The sequence below is a fragment of the Tachysurus vachellii genome, chromosome 19, assembly GCF_030014155.1.
Source record: "Tachysurus vachellii isolate PV-2020 chromosome 19, HZAU_Pvac_v1, whole genome shotgun sequence".
Taxonomy (NCBI): domain Eukaryota; kingdom Metazoa; phylum Chordata; class Actinopteri; order Siluriformes; family Bagridae; genus Tachysurus; species Tachysurus vachellii.
Window position 1 is genome coordinate 6,925,451 of NC_083478.1, and position 23,707 is coordinate 6,949,157.

The 23,707-nt window shown below is 39.9% G+C and overlaps 1 protein-coding gene across 1 annotated transcript in view; it reads right to left on the reverse strand.

Annotated features, from left to right (window-relative positions):
* The window catches only part of camta1a (calmodulin binding transcription activator 1a), a 313,886-nt gene that overhangs the window by 29,897 nt on the left and 260,282 nt on the right, over window positions 1-23,707 (reverse strand). Inside the window, exons 5-9 of the mRNA XM_060894062.1 lie at window positions 18,330-18,483; window positions 11,411-11,599; window positions 8,700-10,939; window positions 6,283-6,409; window positions 5,833-5,967 (exon numbers count right to left, since the gene is read on the reverse strand). Of these exons, the coding sequence (XP_060750045.1) occupies window positions 5,833-5,967; window positions 6,283-6,409; window positions 8,700-10,939; window positions 11,411-11,599; window positions 18,330-18,483 (2,845 nt within the window). The remainder of the gene's footprint in view (window positions 1-5,832; window positions 5,968-6,282; window positions 6,410-8,699; window positions 10,940-11,410; window positions 11,600-18,329; window positions 18,484-23,707) is intronic.

A 23,707-nucleotide genomic window follows, 5' to 3' on the forward strand; every position in this document is an offset into this window, starting at 1 on the left:
ATGAAATCACATTTTCCACCATCCTGTTCTTTTATGTGAACAGTAACTGAAGCTCTTGACCTATAGCTGCATGATTTTATGAATTATGCTGTTGCTGTATCATATATAGAGACATGAATATTCCTAATAAAATAGCCTACATACACAATGTACTACTTTATAAAGCCTTTACAAACAGCTTCTCCTATAATGTATTTTACTATAATGCATAATGAGATTGAAGAGTAAGGAATCTGACACTGCCCGATACAGAAACACTCAAGATTCTCCAGGGCCACAGGTTTTCTGTGGAGTTTATCTCAGAGTCCTGGCAGGGCCATTTTAAAAGATGAATTCACTGTTTGTTGCCAAAAAGCTCTATTTTTGTCTCATCTGACTAAAGTATGCATTTCCAGTATAGTCTACTGAATTCCAGGCAGTTCTGTTTGCAGGAAAAAAAGGCTCTCTTCTTGCAAGTCTAATGGTGTCTAATTGTAGGTTTGGAGACTTGGTGACCCCAAAATGCGTCAGTCCATCCCTATCTATGATCCTTGGTGAAATATTTTCCCCTCTCTCAGCTTTCTCCTCATTTGGCCTAGGGCAAAATCCATTTATTTGAACGTTCTTAGTTATTGCAGGGGATGAGCATAAAACATATCATATATTTTATTATCTCTTTTATAGCCTGTGAAGGTCAACAAACTTTTGCATCATATCATTTTTGTATTCTCTAAACTTCACCTTAAACATTTACTAATAGGATTCGGCGTCTGTGCAATTTTGTGTTTCTACACACACAAAGTAATTCAGAGGTTAAATTCCCTTAGTCATTTTTACTTGTCACACAAATGAAACAGAATTCCTAAGGTGAACAAAAAAATGAAAAATTGAAAAAGGCAAATGCTTCAGTTAGATTTTCTTAATAAGAACTTTTAGAAACATTGGTGCCAATAATATTAATGTGGTTCTATTAAACTATTTTTAAACAAACCAGGAAATAATATTGACAATATTTTCATTCATTCATTCACTCATTCATTCATTCAGTCATTCACTCATTCATTCATTCATTCATTCATTCATTCATTGGATCCATTGCCTTTACTGGGGATCACTGAATGGGATGCCAGGTCATTTGGGGAGAAACCTCCAAACCAAGATGCAATTTTGAGTATCCAATCCAACTTCTGGCATATTTTTGGGAGGTTAAAGGAAACCAGAGAATCCTGAGATACCCCATTGGACAAGTAGAGAGCATATAAAATTCTACACGGCTATGAAACTTCAATTTTACCCACTGTGTAAGTGAATCTCTTGCAAGGCTGTTATTCAGCATTATTCCAAAATGCCTAGACACATCGGATCCACCTGTCACCATGGTCCATGGTGTGTGGTTCATGACTGCATGATGTGTGATGAGAGACATTGCTTTGTAAAGCGAACGGTGCTTTGAGAAGCAACTCTGTGAATGAAAAGGATGGACGAGAGGAGGCGCTGGCTCACTATTACTTACTCCTTTACCCTCAAGGGCTGTCTGCAATGCAGCTGTCCCTTTCCACACACTTGTCCAGCTTGTGCCCTACTTTATTCTGTCAGTGCATACTGCAGCAACCCTCATTCCACCTTTAGAGACAAATTACACAGTAAACCACACATACAGGCTCTGTTCTCCTCACCATTTTAACGTAAAGCATACAGAACAGACATATAACTGCTGCGTCCTGTACACATGTTCACTCATAAATTGCATATGCATCTTCTCTGCTAGTACTATTCACCCAGTGGGTCATTTATCAACCGTGCGTATACACAGTTTCTTTGTGTAAACCGTGCATACTACTCCTAACTATTCTGTGTTTGTGTAATCCTGGGTAAACTGATTATAAAGAGTTGCCATCACACTTACTGTCTATCATGCACACATAACTGACAGAGTAATTGCAAGTTATGGTGCTCACAACAACGTGCAGACAGAAGACACAAGATTATATAAATCGTATAAGAGACACATGGAAAGAGTGAACAGGCTTTGCTTGAGGATTTAGAACACCGAGAAAAATTTGCACAGAGTAAATGTGCATGAACCTTTTTGCTGAGTGATGAGTGGATCATTAGTCGATTTCATCTGCCCATTGCAATTTTAGTCCATCTCACCCCTCTTTTGGAGAGTCCAACATTGGAGTCATTTGTTTACCACCAGTATATTTAATGAGGAAATGGAGACAGCTCAGGCATTTCATAACCGATTAAGAGCCGCCTGTCTTGCATGCATTCATAACGCTCGCACCACAGTGTACCACATTCGCAAACATAAAAGTAGAAAAGTTTTCATGCAATCATTTCCCGAATGTAACCCATTTAAAGAGAAGTCGTTTACCATATATCGCAATTAGCAGGAATTTCTTAGCGCGACTGAATGTGGGAACACACAAGCAGAGCAATTTCAAATGTGTAGGAAACTATGCATGCGTATGCATTATAAATGTCAGTTTTTAGTGTGCTGGTGTTTCTTAAAAACAGATTTAAACCTCGATCTAACCTACTTCGACAAATGAGAGCCATGGATTCTTCAGCTGTTTCTTGCAGTCAGTGACGGAGAACAAACTTTAAAGTTTCTATTATCGACATCTACTGTCCCTGTAGCTCTTATACTAAGTACTATAATTCTAGTTTAGTATAAATCCAATTATAATGGAAATGTTTAAATGCAACGCTTCAGGCATCAGTTTTTATGTAAAACTAATTATTTTGTAGAACGCTATCATGATTTCATTAAAGGTATTTGCAAATTAAAACCTAAATAACCTAATTTTTTCCGGTGATCAGACTTATTACGGGGGAAGTCGTGGCCTAATACGTTGGAAGTCGTGGCCTAATACGGGGGAAGTCATGGCCTAATTACGGGGGAAGTCGTGGCCTAATGGTTAGAGAGTTTGACTCCTAACCGTAAGGTTGTGGGTTCGAGTCTCGGGCCGGCAATACCACGACTGAGGTGCCCTTGAGCAAGGCACCGAACCCCCAAACTGCTCCCCGGGTGCCGCAGAATAAATGGCTGCCCACTGCTCCGGGTGTGTGTTCACGGTGTGTGTGTGTTCACTGCTGTGTGTGTGCACTTTGGATGGGTTAAATGCAGAGAACGAATTCTGAGTATGGGTCACCATACTTAGGTGTATGTCACGTCACTTAGTCACTTAGTCACTTAACATTACTACATCATGTATTGTATTTCTACTAGGGTTGCCAGATTGTTCCTCAAAAGTTGTAATCTATCTCTTTGGAGTTTGGTTTGGAGTCACTCTTATCCCTCCAGGTGTATTGGCACACTGCATGAAAATGCTATTTGAGCTCATTATATATTGGCATTAAAGATTTTCCTCCCAAACAGATAAAGTAGGTTTTAAACTATAATTGTCAGGAAAATGGTAAATCCAGTCTAGAAACCCTGATCTCTAAATAATTAATCAAATGACCTGTCTCTCAAGGCATTCTTTCACATGTAGCTCTCACCTTGAAACATATATTGTTTGAGTGTTATGGTATAGCTTTGAATTTCTATTATGTGGCCATGTATTAGATATTAACAACACGATGCTTTTATTGATATAATTGTAATAAAAGCAACTGACCTTATTAGACTCACACAATAAATGAGTTTAGAATAAACTGTTAGAATAAATTATCCAAGTCTTAGTAAAAGGAAATGTGTTGCTATTCTCATCTGTTCTAACTCCACATACACATAGTAATAAATAAATAGAAATAAAATGTAGTCCTTTATTTCTCTCTGCCACTATATTCACCATACAAGTGGAATGTTTATTCTAACTCACATGTAGTATCTCCCTTACTTCACTGTCCAGAATGTAGAATTGTACGTGCTCGGCTAGACGTGCCTGTCAGCTGATCAGCGCGAAGACGTGTGTCAGCTTGCAAAGCACTTCTCAGTGTCCATATGCTCAGAAATTTCCAGGAGCTCTTTGATGCCACAGCACTCATCTCAGTCAGGCTGGCCAGTGTGATGCAATGTGCTGGCCTCAAGCTTATTAAGCCAGGCTTTATGAGGGCAAGTGTCCCACAGTGATGGGATTATCTGGCAGAGCTGTTCTTAGTGTGAAAAAGGGATAAAAAGAGGACTGCTGCATGTGTACGAACGGCTCTGTGAAAACGGCACGTAATCTCTATCACGTCTTCACGGAAACTTCATGTAATATCCTGTCTCTGTGCTTTTCTCCTTACCAAATGCGTAGAACGAAAGCTTTCTAAGTTATAATTATATCCAACTGGATAAGGTTTAATAATTATATGTAATGTGTAACCTTTGAAAGCATGATCTACCCACAGAGATGAAAAGAAATGCCAGCGTTGCCAACAAAAGCACTTTCTTCTTTAAAACATTGGTTAGAAGCAACATGAAAAATAAATCAATCTTAAAAATGCAACAGACAACTAAACAAAGTCCAGGAGTTGCTAAAACAATCAGAAATGTCTTTTATGGTAATTTCTGTAAATGAACCTTTGTATGTACCTTAGACTTTTTGGCCAGAATCTTTCTAGCCATCAGATAATACAGAGCAGGTAATCATCATGTTATGTCTTAAAATAAAGCCCTGACAGAACAGAAAAGCAGTAATCTTTCACATCTGAATTTGGTCTTAGTGACAAACAAATCAAAATAAAATGTACACTCATGTCCCCCTCTAGTGGCCCATCACTGATCCGGCACCAAAATCTAAGGGACTGAAGACACATTAATGCTGTTTCAGTCTTGACAAAACAACTGACCCTCCTGTACTATGCTCAAATCTCAAAAAAAAGAAAAAAAAAAAAAAAAAAAGAAAGAAAAAACAGATTTAATGGGCTTATAAAATGTGGGGTAATTAAAAAAGCCTCAGGCTAAGACACCACAATTATACAAGGAATTCATTTTCTCTACTAGCTGCTCTGCCCTACAAAATTCTTACTTGATCTATAAATTATAATGCTGAGTTTTATTATATATATATATATATATATATGTATATATATATATATATATATATATATATATATATATATATATATATATATATATATATATATATACATATATATATATGTATATATTAAAAAAATTGGGGTACAGGAAGTAATGCAATATTACACTTAAGTAAAATTCTGGGGTATTGTACCAAGATTTTATTCAAAGAAAAGTAGAAATGGTGAGTCTTAATTATTCAGTAATGATTAAGTTCATTCATGTTCAGTAGCCACTTTATCTTTAATTCCAAATTTGTGTATTTGTGTTTTTATGACAACTCAAAAAATCCAACCGATTGACTTCCTTGTAAGATTAAATGATTTTTTTTTAATTTCATGAAGTCATTTTCATTTCTGAGGTGCAGGTAAAACAAATGGTCCTTGCTCAAAGATGATTAGTTTCGATAGTCATAAGATAGTATCGGTATGGATCGAATTGAAGGTTTTGTGAAAAGAAATGTGACTGAAATGGTCAATAAGTAAAAGAAATAAATATTTATTTTGTGATCTTTGAGATTGTAGCGAATATTTTAAAGATTTACATGAAAAATTTAAAGAGTAAAAGTACAAACTGGTTATAATGATATTTAAGTATAATCACAGTAGTACTTTGAGAGTCTGGAGGCCATGTGAATTATGGATCATAACTCAATCCACCAATCTGTCAACCACTTTACATAGACAACTGAAAGAAGTCGAGAACTCTTACTCTATTCCACTGGAAGCAATAACACACTCTACAAATTTCACTCTGCTCAACCAACAGCTGCAGCGGCTCCACAGCAGGAGCAAGCCAAAAGCGCAGAGCAGCAGCATTGAGAAAAAAAGAAATCGTACCGTCCAGAGAGAGCCAGTCGTGCTGGGATGAAGGCAGAGAGGGCAGTGCACGGGCCTTGTACTCAAACACCACTGAGTTTGAGATGATCTGATTACTGACTGCCACCTGCAGAGTCACCAACCCTGTGTCATGGGCTACAAGAAGACAAACAGAGCAACACACATATTAGTCATTGAAGCAGAACAGAGAGAAGAGGCCATGAGAGTTCAGCCAGCACTTCTTATGCAAGGTTTAACAAAAAATAGACCCAAGAGGTTATACAAGCTCGGCTCAATTAAAACACTGGGGGAAAATCACTGGGGGAAAATTAGGAGGACAGAAGTTTTTGCATTGTAGCAAATTACAACATACATGAAGTGTCGATTATAATATTTTTGTGATTAAATGAAATGATTATTTTTTGTTCAGGTAAAAGTTTCATGTATGTGTGTAAATGAGTCAAGACTTACCAGGGCAGTAACAACGCAGAACTCCAGGCTGAATCAACGAAGCAGGAACAGAGATCTGATCAAACAGACAGCTGTACTGACTGCTAGCCTCCTGCCACGGGCCAGTGATTAGAACCTTAACCCCACCCTGACACACACACAGACATACACACACACACACACACACCACAAATTAACATATCTACACTAGTCAGTAATTAAATTCAAATTCAATTCAAATGTGTTTGTATAGCGCATTTTACAATTGACATTGTCTCAAAGCAGCTTTACAGAACATAAACAAACATTCTCATTTCAAAATGATCTGAAGGACACATTCTAAATGCAGAAACAAATCAAAATGTAGGAAATTAATGCAATATTTTCCTCCAAAATGATGGTTTTACTTTCTGCAGTGTTACAACTTGGAACTAAAATGGGTTTAATTATTATACAGTATGTTATAGGTTATGAATTGTTTTTACAACGTGGCCTATAATAAATATTGTTTTTTTTTTCAAAGTTATATTAATAATATTTGTACTGGTTGTGTAATATTCACCTAGCCAGTACAAATATATGACTAAATCAGTTCTTTTTAAAGAGAGACATGGTTACAGTGTCAAATTTTTATCTTACTAATGAAGAATTACATAATAATTACCGTTTTATTTTTACTGTAGTAAAGTTTATCTCTGAAATAAAACTGACAAAGACGAGATCTTATATTTCTATTTATTACTTCAATTCAACACCCACAATATGTTTAATTTAAAACCCAACTCTAAATTAATTTTGTGGGCAAGCATTTGTTTATTAAATGTTCAAGCATTTGTTTATTAAATGTTCAAGCATTTGTTTATTAAATGTTCAAGCATTTGTATTATTTGAACAGCCGTTTTGTATTAATTTGTACAAAATTATTTTTAAAGAAAATGACAATGTAGTCTTAATGACAATAAACTGACATAACGTTTGGAAGCAAAGCTTAAAATTTACAATCTTAAACGACGTGTGTGCTGCCACCATGTGGGAGAATGTAGTTACAACATTGGTGAAGACAATAGATTAAACAATTGAAAGGAAATTGCTCCCTCTTGTGGTTTTATAATGCAGTTGTCGCTTAATGCTCTAAACAAGAGAATATTTAATTCAATAAGCTTTTATATGTAGCTGACGCAGTACATAGTGAAATGAGACACAGTTTCTCCTGCACCATGGTGGGTGATACATAGAACAAAGACAGAGCTACACAGAACAACACACAGATAAGGATTTGAAGTAAGTTGTCCTAGCCACATAAAGTGCATCTGTGCAACCTAGTGCACACAGTGCGAGACAAAACACAGTGCAAACAAACAATACAAAACAGTACAAGACAATACACAAAACAGCGCTGACTAGTTTACATATATATATATATATATATATATATATATATATATATATATATATATATATATATATATATATACACTATATATTGTACAGTATATTGTGCAAAAATATAGGAATCTGAACAAGAGGGTTCTATTTAAACATATCTACACTTTTGTAATAGCAGCAGTTTGATGAGATACTTGTAGTGAAATGTGGTGTGCAAAATAGACTGAATGTGCAAGAGAGCATGTGCAAGATAGGAAAAACAGGTGGGTAAAGTGTGTGTGTGTGTGTGAGGGTTGTGTGGGGACATCCACAATGCGGATGCAGCGTGTTTTGTAAATAGTAGTTAACTGTGGTTTAGCAACAAAGTTCACCAGTATTAAAGCTTCAGTCTTTCCCTGGGAACCCTAGATATTTCAGCTTTGTCATAATTTACATAAAAATCATTATAACATCAAAATCATAACCCTTACCTTTTAAATGATGGATTTTAAAGCCAAACGCTTTCCCAAAAATAAAGCTACTTTTACCACAAGAATGTTGCCCACATCAATAAAAAAAAAAACTCTTCCTAATAAATAGGATTTAAAGTTTAGATGCCACATGCCTCCAACAAAACAAACTTTCAAATCACAAAGATTCTTTCAGCAATTTAAGGGTACAGTATAGGTCAAAAATGAGAACAACAATAAATGTCTGGTCTGTGATCATTTTCTTAGCTATATTTCTGTCACATGACGTGCATATCAACGTTTTAAACTGTTGCTGTTCTGTAGCTTTCCCTTACAATGTTTTGTTAGTTCAACCTGTGCGCTGAAACCAACCACCCAAAAGGCAGACCTACTACATACATTAAGATTCAAAGCTTGCTTGTCTGAAGCTGAAACCTAGAACCTGTTCTGGAAAACTCCTCAGAAAAATTGTGCAATGAGAGGTGGGGAATGGTTTGCATGTTGCTTATAATGCATTTAACATTGTACATTCTTTAAATAAGTGTACATAAAAATGGTTAAATAAATGAAGTAAATGACAAGCTCGCAGTTAAATGAACTCACCTCTGGATAGGACCATTCTGGAGAGTAGTCAGTCACCATAAAAAGCCTCCCTGTTGCTTGCAGCATACCCAGTGTGCCCTGTGCCACTGCTGCCGATACAACGTCAGCTACATGCATGTAGGAAAGTGAGCCTGTGTCCCCTGAAGCCCCTGCACCAGCTGTTCCACCACCTAGGCCCTGGGGACTGCAGCACGGCTGGAGGCAGAGGTCAGAAGTGCTATATCCTGTTACTCTGTTGTTCCCATCCCCTTGGTTTTGTTGATGGTTTGCTCCTGAGGCTGTCTGCCCATCCGAGCCAGGTGGTGCAACCAGCTGATGGGCATAAATTGCCCCACCAGAACCCACAGCAGTGACTCCTCCATCCACTGAAATGAAGTCATTGATGAGATCAGAGAATTGGTTGCCAAAGGAGATGTCAAAGTGATCCAGGCTGATTTCCATGCCGGTGCCCCCGGTACTGCCAGTTCCAGTGTCGTTTAGACCCTGGTGGGTCCCCACTGTATTGTAGAGCCCCTGTACCAGCCCAGACCCCTGCAGAAGAGGCTGCAGCTGCTGTTGGCCATTAGTGTTGTCACTAGAATTCCCGTTCCTGAGAGCTATAGCTTCATTACTTACTCCATTCTCAGGACCTTGCTGCAGGTAGTGCTCTGATCCGCCGCCCTCTGTGTTGCCCCCTGCACAGGCTTGCAGGTGATCCCCAGGCTTGAGCAAGCCATCTGATCTGGTCTCAACACTACTGGACTGACTGGAAGCTGTACTGCCAGCCTGATCATGACCAACCACGTCCTCATGCTCTGTCCCAAGGCTAGAAAAGCCTCCTGGATACTGTAGTAGTTGAAGAGATCCACTCTGCCCTTGGTTCTCTGCAGCGGAGTTTCCATTGCAGGTTGGTCTGTGCTGGTTCTGGTGACCATGGTGGTGGTGGAGATGGCTGTTGGTACCAGGTGAGTCTGTTTTTACCACCTGTAAGCCCATATAGGCCCTGTCATGGGAGTTGTGCTCCAGCAAATGGCTCTTCTGGCCTGAATTTTGCCTGCCTTGCTGGTTCTGAGCTGACTGTGGTGTGTCCTGAAGGAAGAAACTGGGCGAGTGGCTTTGATGGGCCAGATGAGTGTTGCTCATTGCCTGGTCATAACCCACTGATGTACTGGAAGAAAAGTCAGGTTTTGCATCTATGGCACTGAAATCCATTTGCTCCAGGGTGGTGCTGGGACTCAGTCCTCCTCCAGAAGGCAGTAGTGAGCCTGCTGGGGTTAACGTTAGTGAGCCTTGAGAGCCTGAACCATTGGAAACGCTACAGCTTACTACTGTCCCCATCTGATAGCCGCTTTCTTTGGCCAGTTGCTGCTCGAAGGAGGTGTCCTCAGTCTTGATGTTCTTGATGATGTCCGCGTTGAAGGTGAAGCTGGAGTTGGACATTGATGGAGAGTGCTGCAGGCCGTTGGTGCTAGCCATGGTACCTGAAGAGCCATTCTCTTGCTTTAGCCCACTGCCTCCATAAGTTTGGCCCTGCTTTGGGTTATTCAGAAAGCAGTCTGGATCAAAGTTCATTGTGGTCTCTGGCAGCTTGATGTTGCTTGAATCCAGGCTGCTTGAGAGGACAAGCTCCTCAGAGACTCCAGCTGCAGACAGCATAGCAAGTCCATCTGAGGCCCCTGGTGTGCCTGCCTCTGTGCCCCCACTGCCCGGAAAGGCAAACTTATGGCTGTCAGAGGAGACAGTAAGCACCAGTCCATGGGAGGTGGCATCAGGGCCCATGAGGTGAGTATTAGCACTTCCTGTGGGGGACATGCTGTAGACCGGATCACCAGGTACTTCTGACATGAAGACGTTCTGAGATAGGCTGCTCATTACTGAGGCCACGTGACTCATTCCGGTAACAGCAGGGCTGTCAGCCATATCAGGGTCTGAGTTTAGACCACTGCTGATGGACACAGGGGAGCTCTGGGTTGTATCCGGAACTTCCACCTGGTTGGTAGATGAGACCTCAGTGCTATTCTGGTGCAGTAATACAGGCTTATGCACTTTTCCATTGCGTTTTTCCCGTGATGTGCCCCCTCCTGTAGCCCCTGTGCCCGCTTTTCCACCAGCATGGCTGTGTTCTGTTTTGCCTTCTGACACGTCATTGTTTTGCAGCTCGGAGTGACCACTGCTGTAGGTGCCAGTGCGAGGGTCCACTTTAGGAGAGATGATACGGTGTTTAGCACTGTTACACTTGTGGTGCACGCTGCTCCCAGCACCTGACAGAGACATAGAAAAAAAAGAAGTTAGAATAGCAACATTCCTAGAGTGAAAACAAAATAGTATGTTCAGTCTCCATTATAAAGTACAATAAGACTTTCTTCAGATATGTCATATCAAACATTAAATGCTAATGGGTTGTGACTCCTTTTTGCATAGCAGATGATCAAAAACAATGAGAATAAATGATCATGCAGCCTTCATCCATAAATCAATAAATCAAATTAATTCAACAATAAAAAAATTACATCAACAATAAATAATCTCTAACCTTTCTTAGTAGCACTATGAAATAATCTAGCACGTGTCACTGAGAATAATGCCCCCTAGTGGTCTTATTATTACAAGGCATTTTGTACTTTATTAAAATATAGTCAGTTATTACATTACGCATGTAGTCTAGCAAGTGCAATGTACATGAAACCTGAACATTTTCATTCTACCATTCTTACCAATTCTTCTGTCTATACCTGTTTTTCTCTTTTGGCCCATCTCTGTGTCTCCCTTCTGTCCCTTACCGAGTGTGCCAGTGCAGAGGCAGTTATGAGTCCGGGGAGGAGGCTTGGTCTGATGGCTGTCTAGTATCTGCTGCACCAGCTGCTCCACCGAAAAACCAGAGCTGCTGTTCCCATTGCTGCAAGTCCACTTGATGCCATGAACTACCAAGAAAGAGAGGAGACACAGTTGTCAGGTACAGAGCACCTGCCAAACCTATATTATCCCTTTCTAGGTCTAACATAAGTCTAACACAACATCATTCACTAATACCATCCACCAAATGGATCAACTGGATATTAGAATATTTTTGTTAGCATCTCTGGAAAATTGTCCGTAGTGTGTGATTGCGTGAGTGAATGAGAGTGTGTGTGCCCTGCGATGGGTTGGCACTCCGTCCTCCGTCCATCCTGCCTTGATGCCCGATGACGCCTGAGATAGGCACAGGCTCCCCGTGACCCGAGGTAGTTCGGATAAGCGGTAGAAAATGAGTGAGTGAGTGAGTTTGGGAGCCCTGCTCGTATTTTGTCTTCATTTTTCTCCATGTTCTTTTTTTTTGTGTACACTGACAAGTGTCTTTGTTTCGATTTGTTATTGCTTTGGGCTCTGTCCTGCCATTGATATATTAAATTAATATACAAGATTCAAATATTTATTAAAATATTGAATAGTACTATAATTATTGAATAGTTTTGATCTCCTTATTATCTCTAATCAGAAATGTCATACTAATCCTGGGTTTAAACCTCAAAAGCTGAAATAAATAATATGAACTTTAATCATTCTGTGAGTGGAAAGTTCAAGTATTAAAAAAACTCTATTGCTCCAATAAGTAGGCAAAATAAACAAGACGATTAGAATGAGGTTAGACTGATGTACAGATTTATTCTGCAAATCTGTAGGTTGGGTTTTTTTTTAAATCTGCTGTCAAATCCAGGGAAATGACAGTCATGTGACATGGATTGTAGCTTCACTGTTGGCATATGACATGACTCCTATTCAATAAATATTTCATCATTATTTTAATTAGAAGGGGGCACGGTGGCTTAGTGGTTAGCACGTTCGCCTCACACTTCCAGGGTTGGGGGTTCGATTCCCGCCTCCGCCTCGTGTGTGTGGAGTTTGCATGTTCTCCCCGTACCTCGGGGGTTTCCTCCGGGTACTCCGGTTTCCTCCCCCGGTCCAAAGACATGCATGGTAGGTTGATTGGCATCTCTGGAAAATTGTCCGTAGTGTGTGTGATTGCGTGAGTGAATGAGAGTGTGTGTGTGCCCTGTGATGGGTTGTCACTCCGTCCAGGGTGTATCCTGCCTTGATGCCCGATGACGCCTGAGATAGGCACAGGCTCCCCGTGACCCGTGGTAGTTCGGATAAGCGGTAGAAAATGAGTGAGTGAGTGAGTATTTTAATTAGAATCAATACATTTTACATGGATAATTATTGTTCCATCTATGATGCCACCTTCCCTTTGAAAACATTAAGCATTCAAAACCAGAAAACTGTAAAAGGTTCCAGGTTAGAAATCTGGAAACCTCTAAAGAACCTTTTAGAAAAAAGAGTGCAACAGTTAAGTGTGCACTCTTAATAGTCCTGTTGTAGCACTACATCCTGCTCTCATACAGAAAAAAAGGATATTTCTGGAGCAGCGCACATTTAGAATATCAAACATTTTGGCAGTCCCTAATATGAGTTTGGCTTTCTTCCTTCACCTCTCGTAAAGCAGGGTGAAGTCACAGAGGGGTGGAGAGTGCGAGAGGCAGAAAACAACAGAAGCATGCAGAGTAAGAGAGATAAAAGCATGCTGCTGTAGGAATAAGCACCAAAAGAAAGCACAGCAGCTGCCACACACACAGCAAGTGACTGTGCCCCAATGAGCTCTGCACTTGGCCAGAAAAACCCTGCAACCTGCCATAACGCATTACACCCACTCTGAAATAAACTTCCAAACAATTTCATTGAACTAAGCAAGACATCATAGTGAGACCGGAGGGAACACTGAAGCAGCTCGAGTCAGAAACAGTCACATGCAGGATGGAATCTCTGCTTAGGAAATACAATGAATTAGTATTTGGAAGGTAGATTTTATAGCCCGTGCAACACTTTCTCTGGTCAGATATAATCTATTTGTCTTTTAAACACCTCACAGCTTTGGCATGTGCATTCCTTCATATGTAAGGTAAGTTCCTGCTGAAGTAAGGAGAATTACAGAGATGTATAATCAGGGCATCATCGTCTCTCTGACTTAGCCCATGCCTACATATTCAATCAATAACCACCTATGACTTGGCATGGCAGCCTATACAGCATAGAACTGTTCAGTACATTTGCTTCAGACACCGTATGTTGTTCCTGAGTGTGTACTAGAAATACGAATATACAGCATTATTCAGAATGAACAAATAATGCATTCTAAACTAATACAAATACAAAAATGAACATGTGCTGCACTAAATCAGGTTTTTTATTTCATTTCTATTTTTTAGAAAGCTTGCCAGAAAGGTTGGGCATCTGGTTGATACTTATATGTGGATTGAGGTTCCAAAGGACACAATAAAAGTCTGTAATTGATTTTAATTGTGAACTTGAGGAGCCAGAATTTAGCTCATGCTGACAGTGCTGGCATTTCTAACTCTGGTGTTTTCTCCAAAGTGGTTTCCAGTGTCTGGGGGTCAAAGTGATACTGTTCATTTTACAGTAATAATAATAATACTAATAACAAATAAAAAAATAAATAAATAAATACAGGCCTTGTCACTTCGGTTTTAAATCTGAATGCAGCTACACATTTGTGACCCTAAACCAATACCTATGACAAAAACTGTATTAAACTCCCTGTGTGTCTGAAACATTTCAAATATTTTGCTCCAAGAGAACATGCATTGTTTACATTATGAGAGATGCCTTTCTATGGCTTTCCATTTTACTAAGAGAGTGCAGTTGGAGGATGGTTATGGATAGCGCTGTCTTCTGGGAAACAGGTGCACCTGTGAGTACATCCCCAAATTGCACACTTTTATACACAATTGTGTGCCACCATCTGTTACTTCATACAGTAGACTACTATCCAGAACAATGGGGTTTTTTTGAGATGTAGCCTGTGTCTCACCTAAATGCAATTAATCACAGTATGGGCCAATCACAGTAGGTATGCTGATGCTTTTCAATTTGACATCAGAATAGAAGATTTGAAATATCAGAAAAGTTTTTGCTTGTGTTTAATCGAAGAAACTGCTAGCTATATTCATTCATTTTCTACCGCTTATCCGAACTACCTCGGGTCACGGGGAGCCTGTGCCTATCTCAGGCGTCATCGGGCATCAAGGCAGGATACACCCTGGAGGGAGTGCCAACCCATCGCAGGGCACACACACACACTCTCATTCACTCACGCAATCACACACTGCGGACAATTTTCCAGAGATGCCAGTCAACCTATCATGCATGTCTTTGGACTGGGGGAGGGAACCGGAGTACCCAGAGGAAACCCCCGAGGCACGGGGAGAACATGCAAACTCCACACACACAAGGTGGAGGCGGGAATCGAACCCCCATCCCTGGAGGTGTGAGGCGAACGTGCTAACCACTAAGCCACCGTGCCCCTCCTTGCTAGCTATATATTTATTTATATTTTCTCAGTGTTGCTGTATAGTGTTATAAGAAGAACTTAAGCACAAAGCTGCCACTTAAACCTTCAGGATAAATAAATCAGAGTTAGAAGTTAGAGCATGCGGCATGGAAGAACAGTGGGCAGTATTGCCACCTCACAGGCCTAGGGTGTTTACAGAAATTGGGATAATTATCAGGCATGGTTGTGGGTTAATTCATTACATTAGCTGAGTGATGTGAATCAAGCTGGGCTGCTTGTGACATCTAATGCTACTTAGACAGCGCCTTAAATATACCCATGTTACTCAGAAGTGTGTGTTGTTGTAAAGATAATGACATAAACGGATAGGTGAATTGTCCACAATTGCACATGTTGAAATAGAAGTGTAGAAGTTAAGCAAGATCATTTATTCAGGCACATATGAATCTTTGAGACAATGTCCATTGTTAAAAGCCCTATACAAATAAAATTGAATTGAATTGAATTGAATCTCTGTATTTCTAGGGAAAAAATAACCCTGTACAGATGACGAAGAAAGTCTTGATGTATTGCACAGTATTAAACGTAGTGATATGATTTGTAGAAGCATAAAACTAAAGATAACTTGCAGAGAAAAAAGCCAACACGAGCACCTTTCCTATGAGGACTGAGAAATTCCTCGACAGTCACATTGAGAATTATGATACTTAAATAATCCGTTCCTCTTTTATGAATGGAAGCTGTTTGTGTAACATACAGGCCACTCAGAGGACCCTGTTACAGTTGTAGGCCTGATGTATAATGTACACATGAATAATGCAAGGATAATACAGTGTACAATTTATCTGCTGGAAATCATCTAGTCTTTACAGGAAGCTGCACATCCACAGAGCTTCCACTAGGTGGTGTTGTTGCTCTTCAGTTGTGTTTCTTCTGGTCACCTGACACCATGGACAGAGACAGTAGCCCTGACAGTAGCCCTGACTGGCAATGTAGCAAAGCTGATACGAGATGTTTCAACCTTCTGCCATTGTTCACAGGCTTTAAAAAGTTAATGACTTAATGCATTACTGCAAATTATTAAATGCAGATCAGACAGCAGGTGTAATAAACAACTTTGTTTATGTGTCTGTCCTGAAGTCGTGGTGGGGGGCATTTAATTGATTGCCACAGAAGGTGATAGCAATGTGTGTGTGTGTTTAGAATGCCGTCTGCATTCAAAAGCTTCCTCTCTGCCTCCAAAACTGCTGACAGCAAAGAGGTGGATTCATATATTCATTACATTGACAGTGTCGTCCCAGTTCAAAAGTTCTGTGTAGCTCTTCAGGCACAGACGTGTCCTTACAAGATACCAGGCAAAACGCTGTCATACCTCTGCTCTTCCTGCTCTGGCCTAATTAAAGATGTGTCCCCAGATCCACTCTATGACCTGGACCACTTTTTTCTTATTTTACAAACACCCACATGCACCAAAGAACATCCTGTGTTTCTCTATAAGGAGACTCCGGCGGGAAGCATATGTGTGAAGGATTTCTAGTGAGTCAGACACTCTTCCTCCTACACACACTCATCAATCAATAACATTGCTGCCCTCCTCCACTGAATGCCGGGAAGCCAACGCATGCTCAGTGAGCTAGCCAAACAAGAGAGGAGGCCCAGACGAGTGGCACACCCAGATCCGAAAACATGGGAACGTCTTAAAGAATGCGCCTGGTGCCAGGCCTACAAAAAACTTCCTATTTACTTCAAAATCTTGTAATAATGGGTTTGTAGTAAAGCATCAGCTCCTCATCAAACACTACCAGGGCATAAAGCCCATAGGATATGATGCATGCAAGGATATTTAACACTAAGGGATGTAAAAGAAAAACCTTAAGGGATTTTTAAAAGAAAACCCAAAGTCTAATAGATCTTCTCAATAGAATGGGTTTGAGTACAAACAGGATACTAATGATGGTAAATGAGCGGTTTATATACATTTTAGAGCCCTCTGCTGCCTGTGAGGCAAATTGCAATGAAAAATTGTATACGTTCTGAATGAGGTTTTAACCCATCATGCCCTACATCTTTAAACTCCCATCACATGCCTTTAATTTGCATTAGTTACGGTTCTATTAATTGATACTTCAGGGTCATATTGTATTAGTTTGAAAAGAAGCACTAGAAAAACTAGAAAAACCTTTAATATGATCTCTGGCTTTATCTTATAGAATCAATATAATACTGAAGGGTCTCAGGTTAAATCATTGGCTTGGTTTACTGTCTGTGTGGAGATTTCTGTATTCTCGCTGCATGTGTGTGTGGTAGCTCAGTGGTTAAGGCATTAGACTACTTATTATTTATATATATATATATATATATATATATGTATATATATATATATATATATATATATATATATATATATATTCATTCATTCATTCATCTTCTACCGCTTATCCGAACTACCTCGGGTCACGGGGAGCCTGTGCCTATCTCAGGCGTCATTGGGCATCAAGGCAGGATACACCCTGGACGGAGTGCCAACCCATCGCAGGGCACACACACACCCTCATTCACTCACGCAATCACACACTAGGGACAATTTTCCAGAGATGCCAATCAACCTACCATGCATGTCTTTGGACCGGGGGAGGAAACCGGAGTACCCGGAGGAAACCCCCGAGGCACGGGGAGAACATGCAAACTCCACACACACAAGGTGGAGGCGGGAATCGAACCCCGACCCTGGAGGTGTGAGGCGAACGTGCTAACCACTAAGCCACCGTGCCCCCTTATATATATATATATATATTTTTTTTTTATAATTCTTATTTTAGTTTCTTGAACTACTTTGTGCATGTGTGTATTCTTAAGTGTATGTGCAATGTCAAACGCACTGTGAAGCACTTTGGTCAGCCGTGTGGCTGTTTGTAAATGTGCTATACAAATAAAGTTGAACTTGAACTTGAACTACTGACTGAAAGATTGTGGGTTTAAATACCAGGACCACCAAGCTACATTCTTAGACCCTTGAGCAAGACCCCTAACCCTCAACTGCTCAGATGTATAAAAGTACATGAATGTAAGTCACTCCAGATAATAAACAGCTGTGGATGTGTTTTGGTGCGTTGTGATGAACCTTAGTTTCCCATCTAGGGTTTATTCCTGCCTCGTTCCCAGTGTTCTGCAAATACCCACTACGACCCTGACCAGGATAAAAATCTTACTAATGATTAATGGATGAACAAATCAATACTCGTGCACCTGAATGGTCACAGGTGAGTGCTGTGAATGAAGGTGAAGGACAGGACAGAGGAAATACTCACACATAGGTTTGAGCTGCCCCACAAGCTCCTCCTTGGTCCACTTGGCCCATTCCTTCTTGTCTGTGTTGATGGAGCAAAGGATGGGACCGCATGGTTTCCCACAGTCTTCTATGGCTGGCACGTTTAAGTAGTGCACCAGGACGATGTCTGGATTCTAAGATAACATCAGAACAGAAGAAAGGTCAAGGCAATAGGTCAGATTTAGCAACACAAACATCTGTGTAAAGAGCTATTAAGACGCCTAGACTTTATCTCACATTCACAGAAACACAAATAAACCCACATAAACACTATAAAACACTGCAGAAATGCAAGCCAGCCTGACAAATTGAGAATTCTTCATTTGTATGTAGTTTTTTTTCCTCCCTAGCTGTAAAGATCACCTCTGGCTTCCTCTAATGAGGTCGTATTCACCTTGACACAGGAGCGATGCACTCCAATGCGTTCTTGTATTTAGGGAGTCTTAGTGCAGCTATGCACGGGCAGCAAGTGTTAGCTGGATAATTTTCTTCAATTGGCAGCTTATGACTAAGAGATGCATTCTGAAAGCATATCGAGCCCTTGTGAATAACATCAATTCTCTTTCGTAATCATAGCTTTGCTATATGGCAGTGTAAAGAGTAGAATAAAAAAAAAAACTGTCCCACACTGGCAGTCTGATTTTATTCATTACAAACACACAGACGCACAATCTTGAAACAATAAGAACACAAGCATATATTCATATTAAAACAAAAGCCTTTCATTACACACACACACACACACACACACACACACACACACACACACACACACACACACGCACACACGCACACACACTCTCACGCACACACACTCACACACACACACACACACACAAACGCAAATGTAGGCTTGCAAAGCCATGTGATAAAGAAAAATGTGCTGCCAACATAACAGTGTGTGCTGTTGGAAGCTTCATCAGTGTTAAGTGGTGAATAAATCAAGGCGCTGCTAGCCTGGACTGCCTCTCAGCTTGCACCATTAATCTAAGAAGAGGCCACTGACTGGACCATCCTTACTGTACACATTCGCATACCAACCCACAGTACACCCCTACCCCCACCACACACACCCCAACCAACCCACCCACACACACAGATTAGTGTATACTGTAATACTGCACACATTGCAGTGTAAATCTTGTCTCATAATAATCTCTGTGGAAAAAAAACTAAGAGAAGCAATAATACGGCTATAAACACCACATCCATGGCAACCACACCTTCCACAATGTGCAATTACTTACTACACACACAACAATCTTCAGGTTCATTCATCACACTAATTATAGAATCCACTTAAATAACCTCAACCTTTATATTACTCTGTTCTGAAAGGACTGCTACTGTAAAGTACGTCTCATTGACAACGTATACAGTCAGCTCAAAGCCAGATTAAGCAGGAAAGCTGGAATCTGAAAAGAAAAAAAACATCTCATGAAAATTAGGGTTGCTAATGATTAATCGAAGGTCGACAAACTGTAATTAATTCAGTAAATTAATTCAGTCGACTGCATTCTAAAATTTAACAACTTCCAGTCTTCTATTAAGCTAATTTAAATAATTTGTCATAATTGTAAATTCTACACAAGAGGGTGCAATGTAATTACTGAGCACACAACGCAGCAATCATTTAAATGAAACAGAAGAAGAAGCAGTGAGATATGAAACCGACGTGAAATGGAGTCCTGTGTGGGAGCAGTTTACCAAAAAAAACAAACAAATAAAAAACAAATAAAGAACACCACATCTAAAAAAAAACATTAGATTTGCTACCGAGATGCCCTTGACATTTTTTTTTCAAAGATTTTCTTTAATTATTATTTTAGATTTTAGAATCTAAGAGAATCATGTGAGTCCAAATAAGGATTAGGGATTTGGGCTTTTTATTTATATTCAGTCGCTTTTCTTAAAATTCAGATCTCATTAAAGGGATGTTTGAGGTTTCAGCTTGTGATCACAGAATTGTGGGAGAAAGGCTGACTTTAATAACAATATAATTTCAAACACCACCTGGCTTATGCTATAAGCTACTCCCTAACTTCTTAAGCAGATGAAAATAAACTACATGCAGTCTTGAAAAATCACATTTTCACACACGGTTTTAGATGCTAGTACGAAATCTGGCAACCCTGATCGCTTTTCTGTTTTTTGTCTCTCATATGAGCATGGGACAGCATGATTCCTAATGGTCCTCAGTTAGCACTTGTTGCAGTACCCACTGTTGACCTCTAGGTGCAATGATACTGATTGCTTGTTAGTGTTGGTTACAGTTAACATGAAATTTGGTTTGGTTGATTTTCTGATTAAATGATTCCTCTGTGGACCATCTCCTTTGAAAACTATTTAGTTATTGGTCACCAACACTGTTTTGCTGCGTTTTCGTTTGTATAGCATAGTAACATTTGTTACTAAGGCAACCAATTTGTGATATGTTAAAAACTACAGTCACAATAAACACATTACTAGTTAAGAAGATGTTAAACAGATTTATCTTGAGAATAAAAATTAAGATTGTAAAGGCAAAGAATGCTGACCGATTTAAAGGCTTGGTTGGCCATGAAAGATTTTTTTGTAGTACTTGTTGCAATTCTTCTGACATTCTTGCAGATGACAATGAAATCAATAAAAAAGAGGTGGCCACCAAAATCCAACCAATTGGCACAAGGAATTGTCTTTCCTTGACTTTTAGTCAAGCTGCTTGTCAATTCAGAAAGCTCCGCCTCTTGCTCTGCATTCAGACATTATAATCTGTTTGGGGGCGTGGCTTTGAAAAACATATATTATTGGTTCAAAGTTTCAAATTCTGCACAAGTTGCAAACTATACCTTTAACCTTCCAAAAAAAGTGGGAAGGACTGTGTGTGTGTGTGTGTAAAGCTGAGTACAAGCCTAAGTACAGGGCCGATAAGGGCAAGAGTACAAGTTTTAAGCTGACCTTGCAGTTCTTACTATCAAACATTCCTTTAATTCGCCGCATGGACCTGCGCCTGAACATTTTGACTGATATTTGCAGTGAAAGTGTCAAGGTGTTTGAAGAGCACCTACATCGGATTAAAGAAAAAAGATCTGATCTAAAATTCAAATCCAAAGGTAATCCAAAAAAAGCCCCTTGTCTTCAAACGGGGCTTTTAAAGCCGTCTTTGGTGAGCTATTCTCTTTCATGTTGATGCTGAGGAAGTGCGCTACAACTGGGTTTTGCTCTGAGGTGAGTGCTGAGACGCTCTCCGGTCAATGAAATACACAGTCGAGAAAAGGTGCTGCTGTTCTGCACTTGTATGCACTGGGAATCAGTGTCCTGCCTGCATATGGTGTGGCCAGCTGTGCTAATCACCAGGGCAATGCCCTCGATCCTTAACTAGCATGAGAGGAGTGGGCAAAGCCCTTTGGGAATGTATGCATGTGGGTACAAACACACGCACACAGATGGAGGCTGACATGATACAGATATTAATGCATGACCACATGCTTATAAGCACGGAAAAAGAGCCAAAAGACTTATAATTTATCCCTGAACACTCACAAGATAGTCAGTCACACAGGCAAATGAGAGAACAGATTGTAGTCTCTAAAAACAGGCAGACACACAAATGCACTCGGGTGCACAGGCGTATAACCTCCCACACACTCATGCATACCTGCATACTGATTCACCTTCCTCACCTTACCAATATTCACTCTCACACACACACACACACACACACACACACACACACACACACACACCTATCTTCTACAGAACATATTTGTTCCTGTTTTACAATGCATATTTGGCAGAAATACAACCTGTCCAAATACGAGTAATCTTCAGAGCTGCACACGAATCTGTTATCTGTTATAAACCCGAGAGGACCAAAAGCTTATGCTACTCATGCTTCATTGCTACAGAGTACTTTTATATGAGGACTTCACCTTTTTTCTCCCCACTTCCACAGCAAAACAGCAAAACAACACACCCGAACTGCGGAGTTTCATATAAATAAAGCTGCTAATCTAATTTTATTTACTGCAAGACATTCTCTTTTAGCATTTGTGTATTATCCTGAGAGTTTTGAGACCAAAAATACAGCAAAACACTCAAGGGGTAACTATTTTCTGGCCATTATTTTGTACAGAGAATGAGATCTCATTAAGGCATTGATTAATAGTTGAGCTCAGTCTTCGGGTTGGGGTTGGTGGTGGTTCCCTCGGCGGAGGCCATTGCCTGTTTCCACGCTGGAGGGTTTTGAGTAGGGGATAGAGTTGCAGCGTGTGCAGACTCCGGGTATTGCGCAAACGGCATTTCTCATTATTAAGGACATTCATTAGAAATCACTACCTCATGCTAAGTGCCTCTTGGGATGCGAGGGAAAGGTGTATTAAAGCATGAGGTGACCATTGCTTTGGCACTTCTCTTTTACTGTACTGTAAATTGTAATAATATAAAGTCACATGAATAGCACTTTATAATCCATAAAGCTTTATTCATTCATTCATCTTCAGTAACTGCTTTATTCTGCAGTGGCTCCAGAACTGAACCCAGGAACACTGGAGAATTTAGAGAAGAAATCCACCTAACTCCATACAGACAGTAACCTGAGCTTAGGATCAAACTAGGAAACTTGGGGCTGTCAGTGTTACCCATTGCACCACCATGCTATCCCATGAAGGATTATTATTTTTTTAAATTTGAAAATATTGTTTTTAACAAACATTATTTTCAAATACTGAACTCCCATTAAAGGGCTGATTCTTTATATGTACAGTGGTGTCTGGGTTCAATTTATTAACACAGCAATATTCCCATTTCTTTTTTCATTCAGATTTTTTTTTGACTACACTTCATTCTGTCAATAGTTGACACTGAAATAGATGTTTCAATGCACCTGGGACATAACCTAGATTAGCAAACTATCACAAATGGTATTTTGTTTTTGTCTAACTGGGGTTGTATTAATACCCCCTACTATGGATGGCATTCACTAAATTCCAGGGGTTTCGTTAGCGCAACATAAAGTGGGCGTGTTTCTGGAGGTCTTGGAAAAACGCCCTCTTTCAAAAAAAAAAGAGCATACATACGATGGATAATGAAGGACAAAACAGACAGGTAGATTTTATATTTTATATATACTGTATATCATGCTTTATTATCTTTCAGTTAAGCTATTTTCAAAAACAAATAAACAACCAAAAACTACGGTTAGGGTTAGGGTTAGGGTTAGATGATCAAATAGGCCACACCTACCAGATGATGCAATATCTATTATGCTGTTCTGAAATCCCTGGAAATAATTGCATCCCTGCATGGTGGCTTAGTGGTTAGCACGTTCGCCTCACACCTCCAGGGTCGGGGTTCGATTCCCGCCTCCGCCTTATGTGA